Source organism: Parasteatoda tepidariorum, chromosome 1 (genome assembly GCF_043381705.1).
Source record: "Parasteatoda tepidariorum isolate YZ-2023 chromosome 1, CAS_Ptep_4.0, whole genome shotgun sequence".
Taxonomy (NCBI): Eukaryota; Metazoa; Arthropoda; class Arachnida; order Araneae; family Theridiidae; genus Parasteatoda; species Parasteatoda tepidariorum.
In genome coordinates this window covers 62,902,693-62,915,899 of record NC_092204.1, presented here as the reverse complement: position 1 = coordinate 62,915,899, position 13,207 = coordinate 62,902,693, and the positions used below count along the sequence as shown (strand labels likewise).

The following is a 13,207-nucleotide window of genomic DNA, read 5'->3' as shown; positions in this document are numbered from 1 at the left end:
ATAGTCTAAAAATAAGAAAAGGAGGAGACTAAATTTAGATAAGTGTGTGAGGAAGCTTTTAAATTATAATTTTCCATTAAATGCATGTAAAATGACTTGCTCTTAGGAAACATATTTAATTATATCATGTAGTTTTAAGCTTATTTAAATTCAGTGCTTTTAAAGCTTATTAAATATGTTGTTCGCGTATATCTATCAGAGTATCTTAAAATAATTTTTTTCCGGTTAGGTTTTTTAATTTACTCTTCATTGGTCAAATAGTCCCCCAATCTTTAACTTGGAAAAATTCTATTTGAGCTTGGAAAACACAAATATGCTTTTGCTTATTCAATTTTTAGTTTTTAACACTTTAATAATTTCAACCATTTTAGTAAGAACTGCTAGCTGTTTTAGCTATGGTATTGTTTTTAAATAATATTAAGTATTATTGATACATCTTAACAGATGTTTTGGTTTTTAAATGATAAATTAATCCAATTTAAATAAAATAAATTTTATTTTAAAATGTTTTAAAAAAGGAATCATGACTTTTGCCAACCCTGGTTACTATAGACAATAATGTATACATAAGGTTTTAAACTTCGACTATATTTTCTTCAAACCTATTTTGAAACATTTATGCTCAATTACAGTAAATTTGTTTTGTAGTAAAATTTTTATAGAGCTGTTTTATAGTAAAACTTTTTTGTCCTAACTGTATTTATTACCACATCGCATATTTCAAAATTTCATTAATAGTTCACCGGTCTAAAATTTCAGCTTTTTTATTATGTGATAAATATTTGTTTTTCTTTACAATAATAATAATATAAAATGCTGAATTAGTGTAAAATATAACACAAAATGAATAAAATATATAGATAATAAATGAATAATAAATTATAGTAAAATTATTTATAATAAATGAATAAAATGAAACTAACATTTTTAGGTAATACACCACATACTTGTAGCAAGAATGAAGTGTACAAAAAATGTGGCACAGCTTGTCCCGAAACTTGTGCTAAGCGAGGAATTCGACCATGTACTAAGCAGTGTGTACCTGGTTGTTTCTGTCGAGATGGCTTTGTGCGAAACAGTGAAAATAAATGTGTTAATCCAGAAAAATGTCCAAAAGGTAAAAGAACATAACACAATTATCATTGAAATTGAAAAATTATGGAAAATAATAAAGAAAAAAACTATGGAATGTTGATTTTACAAACAAAGCTGAATTAAGTCCAATAGGAGAGCATTAAGTCTAATTTTGCTAATTTTTAAAAAAAAAAGATGAAAAAAATATTCATTCAATGTTTAGTTCATTCAGATCATTTTTTGTAGTGAAAATTATCTATGTCTAAATGGAGCCGCGATGGCTCAGGGTATAGAGATGAATCGGGTTCGATTCCCAGCGATGGATGATCGATACGAATCCGCATACGGACTGCACCGACCACATTGCTGACGTAAAATATTTTCAGTTGCAGACGGATCATGAGTTAGAGTCCCTTTGCTGTCAGACTAGCCATGGGAGGTCCTGGTCTTCCTTTCCGTGTAACGCAAATACGGATTAGTGCCACCAAAAAAGTCCCCCACGTAGGCAAATTTTTACCAATACTTGATCCAGGAATTCCCTAGTCTTCTGAATTGAGTTCAAAATCACAAGTCTACGGAGTTAAACATTAGTAACGACAAAAAAAGTAAAAATTCGTACACTCTATAAAATATTTTTACCATTTTGAATTTTTAATGCAAACTATTAGAAAGTATTATCTTAATAAAGCACTTTCAATGTCTTANAGACGGATCATGAATTAGAGTCCCTTTGCTGTCAGACTAGCAGTGGGAGGTCCTGGTCTTCCTTTCCGTGTAACGCAAATACGGATTAGTACCACCAAAAAAGTCCCCCACGTAGGCAAATTTTTACCAATACTTGATCCAGGAATTCCCTAGTCTTCTGAATTGAGTTCAAAATCACAAGTCTACGGAGTTAAACATTAGTAACCGTAAACCAAAGAAATGGGTCGGCTCTTCAACGACGGTTATAAAATCATATAAATAATGAAGTAAGCGATCATCATATCATATATGTAAATGAATCATATATGATAAATTGTGAAATCACAATGTATCATATATGTAGCATAATCATATATGTAAATGAAGTAAGCGACTTTTTAATGTCGAATTTTTCAATTTTTCTAATATCTCAAATTAGAGCTGGATTCGAACAACTAAAACAGGAACGGAGATAGTGCGATCCTATCTCAGCTTTTACACCGGGGAATTGAACCACTGATAAAGCCGTGACTGGTGAATTCTCTACCCACTATACTCTAAGGGCTGATTTTTTCTTGGGAAAGAAATAACATTACATTGAAATATCTGCAAGTAAGTCTCTTTACTAAGATTCACAAGGGAAAATTAATATTTTTCGCAATCTGTTAAAGCCAAACTTGCTTAGATATGTTTGAACAAGTAATTTAACAGAAATTCTTATTTTTATTTTTCTATTTTTACAGAAATATTTTGCAGAATAAAAACTATAGCTAACACGATAAAAAATGTATATTACAATCTTTATTTAAAATTTCTAATTTTAATGATTTTAAATTTATTAAATTTAGAAGTACTTTAATAGTGTCTACATGAGAATTTAAAAAAAAAAACCTAGCTATAAATTTTTTAGAGTCAAAAAAATCAAACTGATAAATGACATCTTTGGTAAATTTTCGTAACGCATGAACCGTAAGAATTTTAAATATGGTTGCGAAATTTAAATATTGTAAAAAAGAATTCAATTTTCAAAACATTTTTGAAAAAACAAACAGTCACTATCTGCTTAAATTCCGAAAATCAAACAAAAACGAGAAATTATAACTAATTCATTGAAAAATGTAGGACGGAAAACGGATATCCTTGCCTCTCTCACTCTCTTTCAAATCTCTTACTCTAAGCATATATTCTGTTATGGCTTATCATGTCTTCCTCCAACACAAAGATTGTATCTCTTTTGATACTAGTGACACAATGTTTTTATTGCACTCCTTCGCGATATGTTGTCGTATATTTAAGATGCGGGACCAACGAAGGGATTGTCAGGTGCGCCAAACCAAGAAACTGTAATACTTGTGAAATAAAAGGAACCTGCATCTTGCGAACATGTCGTGTGGGATGTGACTGTTTACCTGGATTTTATCGGAATAAACTAGACGTATGTGTGCATGAATCGAAATGTCAGGATGAATTAGAAAAACCTGTATATCGTAATACAGGTAAATACGTATTTCCTTTTTAATATGATATTTGAGTAAATACATTATAAATAGATAGTAAATAGATAAGTATATATAAATATGTTAAAGATACCCATTTGAATTTACTTCTTTTTGATCCATTTTACGGATGGTAATAAATAGTTTAAAAGCTTACGGGAATTATTTTTTGATATAAATTAATAAGTATTAATTTTTAATAAGTATTAATTATTAAATACTATTATTAGTATTAATTATTTACATAGTATTAATTATAAAATTATTAATACTTATTAATAAATTAATAAGTATTAATTTTATAATGGCACCACGTATCAAGCAGTTTAATAATAATTTAGTGCTTTCTTCAATATTTAAATCAGTTTTCAAAGTTATTAATTTTGCTATGTCAAGTAAAAAAATTGTTTAATTTTTTTAATTAACTTTGTAGTATTATGCAATTATTTTAGTAAATGCAGTTATAAAAATGCTTTTTTTTGTTTCACAATTTACCAAAATTTTAGATTTAAAAATTTTTCATTACTTTATAAGATTTTAGGATGTCTCAAAATTTTTAATTAAAACATAATAAATTTAAGAATTTTTTCTTGAAACATGATACTAATATACAAAATATCAGTTTAGAAATAAAACTTTAACATCAATGGATTTTTTCTCACGATAAGTTTGACAAAGAATTTTTCTTAGTGATTTGAAAATCTTTTTAATAAATTTGGGCGATACAAAAGATATTCCAGATTTTATCAAGTCAATAAATGTTCTTATAACGGTTAATGCATAATATATCTTGATCTTATGATACCTCAAAATTTATTAAATGTACTTACTTATTAATATGCATTAAAAATGTTATCTTGATTGCTGATACATTGTTCCTTATATGTGCATAACTTATAAGGAGGAAATCAGAAATTACAAGCAGTTGGTAAGCAATACTAAAATATGTACCAGTAGAGTTGTAGCATTGTAGAGTTGTAGAGTATAGTAGCGTGAGTAGTTAATAAATCTTTCTTTTCTCTAAGTATGAATTTATTAAAAAAGATTAAATTTCTTTAAGTAAGATATGTGATATTAAGGTAGTATTATTATCCCCGAGAGATATGAATTCAGTGAAAATGCTTAAAAATCTTAGATGACATTTAAAAGTGACTTCTGGGTAAAAACTGTTTTACTAACTGGAACTTTACCTTGCAGATTTAATTATGTTACTTCTGAACGAATATTTCATTGAATAAAAATTTTTTCACACATAATACATATTTACTTTGATGCAATGATTATAAGTTTGCATTACTTAGTTATAATACATTAATGTCCTACAATTTACGACCTTAATGCTTATTTTCTTATAGATAAGTGTCCTCCTAATGAACAATACTCAGACTGTGCAAATCCGTGCAATGATTGCCAAATTAAAGGGAAATGTAACTTTCTGGTATGCAACAAGGGATGTGACTGTATCAAGGGACACTATAGAGACGAAAGCGGTAAATGTATTCCGGAAGCTTTATGCCCACCCAAAAGTACGTTTTCAAAATTATTACTATTTATATCAAAAAAATTATTATCTCTTTTAGTTATGTTAACTTCAGAAAACAGAAAAAATGTATCATATCCAAAAAGTGTTTTTCCTCTTCTTTTTCATACCTGTTTTTTTCTGTTGCTCCTTTTATGAACTTTTATTCAAATTTGCTCATTAAAATGCACATTGAATGAGTTCTGTAACAAGAAGCCAGCAAAACATGTTTCGACTTGTTATAACACAGTTAAAGCCATTGTTTTAAATAATGAACTAAAAAAGTGGAAAATTCCCCCTCTTTTTTTGTAAACAAACGATTTGAAATTTAGTAATATATTTTATAAATGAAAAGTGTCATTAAAAATTTTATTTGAATTTGATCGAAACATTTATCAAATTTCTGTTTTGTATAATTTGCTTTCAATCTAGCTTTCAAGTTTAAAACATGACAGACGTATTGACTTTACTGAATTATTTCTGAATTATTAAATTATTTCTGAAACGAAGAATGGGAAAATTGCTACAGTCTTTTGGCAGATAATGAGTGATTAATGCATGCAAAATTTCTATTTACTATAAAAAAATAAATAAAATAAAAATAAATTTAAATTTAAATAAAAATAAATTAAAAATAAATTTTCAAAAAATTGTCAGAATTAATTCCTGCAAAATTTTTTATATATTGGCTTTGTGGTAACTTTATTATATGTTTACAACTCTAAAAAATATTCATTTATGCTAATAATTATGATTTAACAACCAATTTTTCTCGAAACTTTTGTAAAAAAATGATATCATGATTAATAATAATGTGCATAGGTGTGGAGATATATCGTTGGAGTAAAAAAATTAATTACTATAATTTATGCTAATATTTTTTATTTTATATTTAAAATGAATTAAGTTTGAAACTTATTTTTTATGCTAAATTAGATACAAGCTGTTTAAATGAATACGTTACAGTTTTTTTTATTAGCGTATTTTAGTTAGTTTTTAAATTATGATGTAAAAACATTCCTGGTTTCTTCAATATATTTGTATTTTAATAAATATTTAAAAGTTTTCAAATACAATAGTAATTGCTATTGTATAAAAAGCATTCCGGATGTTTCAACGAACGGGTGAATCAAAGAAATGTGATCTAAGATAAATTAATGATTAATTCTGAAACTTAACAATAATAAGATACTATCTACTTTCCTTAAAAATATGTCTAGTTTAAAAACTATTTCAATTTTAATTGGCATAATTTAAATTTTTTTATTCTAATTATTATAGTTTTAGTCATTATACATTATATAATTTAATTTATTAACTATTGCTTTAGCATTAGAGAGGTCTGAATTCTTGAGGCATTTGTACTGTTCAAAGTAATCTATTTTATTTCTGAACAAAACGCATCGAGGCCTCACCAGTAAATTATCTTACGAATCCGTGCACTGTGAGAAATTCCAGATCACATTCCGGAAAAAAAGTATTAGCACTCAGGCTAATTTTTACAGTAATAATTATTGCCAAATCCCTGAATCATTCGAAATAAGTAAATATTATTGTAAAAATTACCGTATAATATTTTACTATAATGGATTTTACGTTAAAATTTATTTTACGGATATTGCAGCACTTTATACCGTAATTTAATCCGCAATACTTTACAGTGTGGCACCCTTTTGAACTTTTCTTAAATTCTTTCTTTGCCTTTTGAATTTCGTGTCTGGTCGTTACCAGCACTATTTGTTTTATTAAATTGTGTACACCTTAGTATATTTTTGATACCTGAATAGGTCCCAGAAAAGATGCGTTCAAGTTTTGTTAAGCAATAAGACTCTTCATTAAATCAAAAAATTATCTAAACCTCCTTTGTGTAAAGAAAAAAAAATTAACCTAACAGCTTCTTATAATTTGCTATATATTTATTCTAAAAATATATTCCATTTGTAAAATCATTACTATAAATGATTTGGATTCAATCTTGAAGTAAGTGCATGATTTCTTTAGAATGCGATAAATAATAAAATATTTCTACTGAAATTTTTTCTACACTGCAGGTCCGTCAGAATGCGCTCCAGATGAACAGCTTTACGATTGTGTTCCTAGTTGTTCCAGAACTTGCGAAAAAGTTTTGTCAAAAGTTAAGATTTATTGTAGTCAATTGTGCAAGCCAGGATGCTTTTGTAAGGAAGGACTTGTGAAGGGCTACGATGGAAAATGCGTACGACCTCAGGAATGCACAGTTATTAGTGGTATGTAAATTAATTTAATTCGTACTAAAATAAAAGTTCAAAAATTCCGTAAATAATTTATGATAAATTAGCGCTACGCGACTGAAAAACTAATTTAACTAATTGCTCTGTTTATGAAGAAAAAAAATATTTTTAAAGTAATGGTTGAAATTACTCTGATAATTGTTTGAGTCAAAAGTGGTGAAGCGCATTTTGAAAGTCCAAATTCAAAACGTTTGGAATACTACTTAAGTCCATCACAATAATTTCTCAATCACGAGGCACCCTCGTGAACTTTCGTTTTTTTCTTCTTTTTCTTAGACTTTGTTTATTTATAGTATAGTTTTTCAAATTATCTGTAGTAGTATTTATTACTTTGAAACGATTTTATTTACTTTTGTACTAACTTTTTTGTGTATTTTCAAGTGTTTTTTTTTGTGGAATTTTATTCTTTGACGGTTATGAAATTGCAGATTTTACAGCAACATTATCTTACTTGTACTTTGTGTGACTAAGCACACATTCAATCCCATTCAATTGAATAAATAGAAAACTTCTAATAACATTTTTTGATGGACGAAGTTTAAGTTTTGGTACCCTTATTGAGAAACGGTTATTTCAAATATGATTTTCTTCCCTTGAAAACTAATTGATCCTTGAAACAAAAAAATAATTTTTTCATAAATAAGTTAATTATGTAAAGACGATAAGAAAATGCTATGTTAATCTATAAAATATTTTTGTAATTCGAAATGAAAACGTATTAACGGAGTAGTTTCTAGATTTACAGTAGTTAGACGAAACGTTAATATTTTTTGATTGATTAAGAGCCAAAACTTGTAACGAAAAAAAAAAGAAACTGTTATTATTATTATTTTTTTAGGCTTAACATGGAACTATCGATAAGGCATTTTTATACAGTATAGAACCTAAAACCTATAGACATATATTCTATTTTTTAACTCTTAAAATTTAACCTACTAATTCAAAATATATATGACAAGCAAACGAAAAATTATACTACCATATATTTTGAGGAATAGTTAGATTTTTCATAATATCTAATTATTCAATCACAGAAGATTACCTGTATGTTGCAGCTCACTGTCTACTTTAGATATAGAAGCTTCAATAGATATCAATAGCTCTGCTTGGTACTCTTATCAAGGTTTTTATGCTATAATCTGCCAAATGAATAATTAATTTTTGATAATATGTAAGTTTTCTCTTTTTTTGATGAAATGTATGTTAATTGCTCATAAGTTATGTACAGTCGATATTTTTGTAAACGAAACAAATGCCCCCAAATTGCCGGTACTTTATTTCGTAATTTGAACCAGAATTTTTTTTACAGTCTAGGGCACATCATCAGAATTAAAATTGTAATAGGTCCCATGCCCGGATATGTTGTCGTACACGGCAATAGGTGCTTTTCTATTATGATTATTCATAGTACGGAAGCCCTCTAGCGGCGTATGACGACATTTATAGGCATGGACTCCTACATAATTGTCATACTCATGATGGGCCGTAACTTTCCTAGTTTGTCGCAACATTTATGTGATCCCAATCATATGTAACGTTTTTAAGTTTGTAAATTTAAAAAAATTTCTAAAAAATCATTTTAAAATAACTATAGCTTGGTGAAAGAAATCAATTGCAAATTTGAAATCAGTGACGCGAAAATATCCCAAATCCGTTCAAAAAATCTCATACAAAACAAATTGTTCCCAAGTTTTATAGATAATCTTTTTTTTTTCTACAGAACTATTTTATCAACTTTACCGTATTATAGGATGATTCGAGTACGTAGTATCTGTTGAAGAATCGTTCGAGTTCGTTCGTCGAGGCCCATAGTATTTCAAAGGATGACCCTCCCCCCAATCGCAAAGAGAATGTCAAGTAATACCAAACTGTGTTTAAGAATGATTCTATTCTTTCAAGAAGTTCTTAGCTCCCGCTGAGATATGTCTAAAATTACCAAAATGTATTAAGATTCCAAATTCATTGCATTTTTTTATGAACTTGTAAGCCTTCTATGAGCTCTGAATCAACCTTTGCCTTTGAATATACACCCTATATGAAACGATATGACTCAGTAAGAAAATTCCAAACAAAAGTAAAGATTCATTGTTTAAACTATGCCAAAATATACAATAAAATTTTCTTCTTTGATTAGTTTTTCAACAAGCTTATTTTGTTGCGATCAACTTGTTCTAATTCAAAAAATTAAATCATCTTTGATGCATCATATTAAAATGTAATTATTTTTTTGAAAACACATTTAATGTTATTTAAATCTATGATCGTGTTCATGTTTAGGCTACTATTTTTGTACAACAGAGTAGAAAATTGCATTATAAATAACAATAAGCTTCATTGTGTTATTATTAATATTTCTAAGACAATATATCGTTCCTTTTTTTGTTATGGTAAAGAATCTTTAAACTTGTTTTCTCAGCACCACCAGAGAATTGCGGTAAAGACGAGGTCTATAATGAATGCGGCTCTGCGTGCCCTCCAACGTGTTCCAATTTAGGAAAAGATCAAGTTTGTACATTACAATGTGTCCAAGGTTGTTTCTGTCGAAAGGGATTAGTCAGAAATGACCAGGGTGAATGTGTACAGCCAGATCAGTGTCCAAAATGTAAGAAAATCTTGATTATTTTTTTTAGTCTAGCCACTTACCTTTGTAGCACTCATCACACGTCGTAGAAAGCTTGAGTAACTAAATTCTGAACTAAACTAGAGTAATATTGAATCTAATTTGTTTTTATTCAAAATGAATTGTTGTTATTGTTTCTAATCCTCCAAAATCTAACGAGGTCAAACCTGGTCCCAAGAACCGTTGATTCGAAAAATATAAATTACAAATCGAGGTTCAAGCATCGTTATAATCAGAATGCGTTGGACGGAAGCCTCTTGATTGAGGTATCTCAAGCAGATGTTGAACAATTTCCTTCCCTCTTTGAAAGAGAGGCTCTTAACGTGGCCACTAGTTAGCTGTGAGAGCTTCGGTCACAAGCAGAATTTTGAGTCCAACCCAGCTTTCTACTCCAATACCAGTGATAAATTAATGAAGTCATGAGGATGAGGGGTTACGTAGAAGAAAATTAGAAAATTAAGCAACAGCAGAAAATTGTTTACCAAATGCTTTTAAAATTAGAACGTCATTGCCTGATACATTACCATAAATAACAAATGAAAAATTTCACGAAAAAACGTACCACTCTGAATAACTTTTGATCTAAAGATCGAATCTTCTCGTTCTAGGACTCAATCTTATTGGTTTGAGGGGGTGACCTCAAATATGCTAATTAATAAGTACAGACGATATTTTAAACTATGAAACCAGACACAAAAACGTACTTTCCCTGAATAAACATGCCTTTTTTTCGACGGATTCAGCTATAGGGGTAAATACATATACATATATAGGGTAATCTGGAAAATATAGTCCCAATAGTTTGGCCAGAAGAGAGCTTCAAGGTTTGGACCCCTTAATGTTCATTTTACTTTTTCAGCATTTCGTTATATGTATTCGTATTTAATAGAATGGAAAAAAAATTTCTTCCAATTATAAAATTCATTTATTCAAAGATAATTCCTTGAATAAATTAACTTTTATTAACTAGTTATTATTTTATTTAATAATGGTGGGAGATTTTTTTGAATTGTAAGGTATGCAATTCTTTGCATCATTTTAAAGAATATAATTTTACATACCAAAATACAAAATTTTAACAAAATCGGTCGAATAGTTCCTGAGAAACTGAATTTCAAAAAAGTCAGATGTTTAAAATTCAATTTCTCAGGAGCTATTAGACCGATTTTGCTCAAATTTTGCATTTTACCATGTAAAATTATATTCTTTAAGATGACGTAAAAAATTTTATACATTCAATTCAAAATTTGTTTGTCTATTATTATGCAAAATAATAGAAAAAATTATTTAATAAAGTTTATTTTTGCACGGCATTATCTTTGGATAAACGAATTTTACAATTGTGAGCAAAATTGTTTTTAATTCAATTAAAAGGTTCTAAAGATATTACGAAATACGCAAAAAGTAAAACTGACATTAAGGAGTCCAAATTTGGGAGCACTCTCCTGACCAAACTATCGGGACCATATTTTCCAGATTGCAGTTACTCCCTATATTTTGGGGGTCAGAAATCTGAATCTGTCAAAAAATGTATTCAGAGAAAGTAAGTTTTTGCACGTTCAGAAAGTACATTTTTGCGCCAAATTTCGTAACTTAAAATTTCATCTGCACTTATTAATTAGCAAATTTGATGTGAACCCTTGATCCATTAAGATGGAGTCCTAGAACGTGTAGATCCGATCATTAGATAAAAAGTTATTCAGGGTGGTTCATTTTTTGCTCACTGTACAATACAGTATACATTAATATAATGCATGATATTAGCTCACACATATTAGATTTAAAATCTATGATCGAGACTGCCAGTGCTCCTAACTTTTTTATTCGGGACATATTCAGAGATTGTTAAGTCTATTATTATTATTATTATTGTAAAAGCTACATTTTCTTTAAATGAACTAATGGATTGAAATAAATATTACTTGAAACAATAGTATCTAAAATCAGGTCAAATTTTAAAACAGAATGAAAAATAATTTTTTTTACATTTTTCCTAAGGTGTCTTACTTTTCTTTACTATTATACGCACTTCACTGCTTAATTACCTTTTACATTTAATTTTTTACACAGCTCTTCCGATTCAAGAATGTAAAAAAGGTGAAGAATATTATGAATGTATACCAACTTGTAAAAACACTTGTGAGAACTACCAGGCAGAAAACCTAATCTGTCCTCGTATTTGCATCAAAGGATGTGCATGCAGAGCTGGACTTGTTAAGCGAAAGGATGGAAAATGCGTCACACCTGAGAAATGTGACAACACTCCAGGTATGTGTGACTAAATAACATTATGTGATTTAATAACTGTGCTTTTGCGACTTATTAACTTAATTAGACGCTATCCAAATTGAATCAGTTATTGTGCACTGTTATTATAAAATTTTATTTTTGCTTGAGTTATACCCTATATACATATATAGGGTAATCTGGAAAATATGGTCCCAATAGTTTTGTCAGGAGAGCGTTCCGAAGTTTGGACCCCTTAACGCTAATTTTATTTTACTTTTTGCGCATTTCGTTATATGTATTCGTATTTAATGGAATGGAAAAAATTTTTCCTCTAATTATAAAATTCATTTATTCAAAGATAATTACATGCATGAATTAACTATTTATTATTTCATACAATAATGGTCGAAGAATTTTTTGAATTGTAAGGTATACAATTCTTTGCATCATTTTAAAGAATATAATTTTACACATCAAAATACAAAATTTGAACAAAATCGGTCGAATAGTTCCTGAGAAACTGAATTTCAAAAAATTCAGATGCTTAAAATTCAATTTCTCAGGAGCAGATTTTGCTCAAATTTTGTATTTTACCATGTAAAATTATATTCTTTAAGATAACGGAAAAAGTTTTGTACATTCACTTCAAAATTTGTTTGACTATTAATAAATAAAATAATAGAAAAAATACTTAATAAAAGTTATTTTTGTATGGCATTATCTTTGGATAAACGAATTTTACAATCGTGAACAGAAATTTTTTAATTCACTTAAAAGGTTCTAAAGATATAAAGAAATACGCAAAAAGTAAAATTGACATTAAGGGGTCCAAATTTGGGAGCACTCTCCTGACCAAACTATTGGGACCATATTTTCGAGATTGCGGTTACTCCCTATATTTTGGGGGTCAGAAATCTGAATCTGTCAAAAAAATTTATTCAGATAAAGTAAGTTTTAGTATGTTCAGAAAGTACGTTTTTGCGCATGATTTCATAGTTTAAAATTTCTTCTGCACTAATTAATTATCATATTTGTAGTCACCCCCTTGAGCCATTAAGATTGAGTCCTAGAACGTGCAGATCCGATCATTAGATAAAAAGGTATTCAGGGTGGTCCGTTTTCTTGCTCCTTGTACAGTCCGCAAAAAAAAAGATATCACCCTGAATAACTTTCGTTCTAATGATCGGATTTTCACGAACTAAGTGTCAATCTTAATGGTTCCGAGGGGTGACCTCAAATATGCTAATTAATTAGTGCTAACTATTAATTAAGTTACGAAATCAGACACAAAAACGTACTTTCTCTGAATAAACAT

The 13,207-nt window shown here is 28.6% G+C and overlaps 1 protein-coding gene across 34 annotated transcripts in view; it reads left to right on the top strand.

Annotated features, from left to right (window-relative positions):
- The window catches only part of LOC107455746 (zonadhesin), a 346,128-nt gene that overhangs the window by 32,773 nt on the left and 300,148 nt on the right, over nt 1-13,207 (top strand). For 28 of the 34 annotated variants that reach the window (XM_071181146.1, XM_071181200.1, XM_071181229.1 and 25 more), the window contains 5 exons: nt 932-1,117; nt 4,610-4,780; nt 6,825-7,019; nt 9,460-9,645; nt 11,734-11,931. In XM_071181146.1, the coding sequence (XP_071037247.1) occupies nt 932-1,117; nt 4,610-4,780; nt 6,825-7,019; nt 9,460-9,645; nt 11,734-11,931 (936 nt within the window). The remainder of the gene's footprint in view (nt 1-931; nt 1,118-4,609; nt 4,781-6,824; nt 7,020-9,459; nt 9,646-11,733; nt 11,932-13,207) is intronic. The other 6 variants (XM_071181239.1, XM_071181236.1, XM_071181206.1 and 3 more) reach the window with 1 other exon arrangement.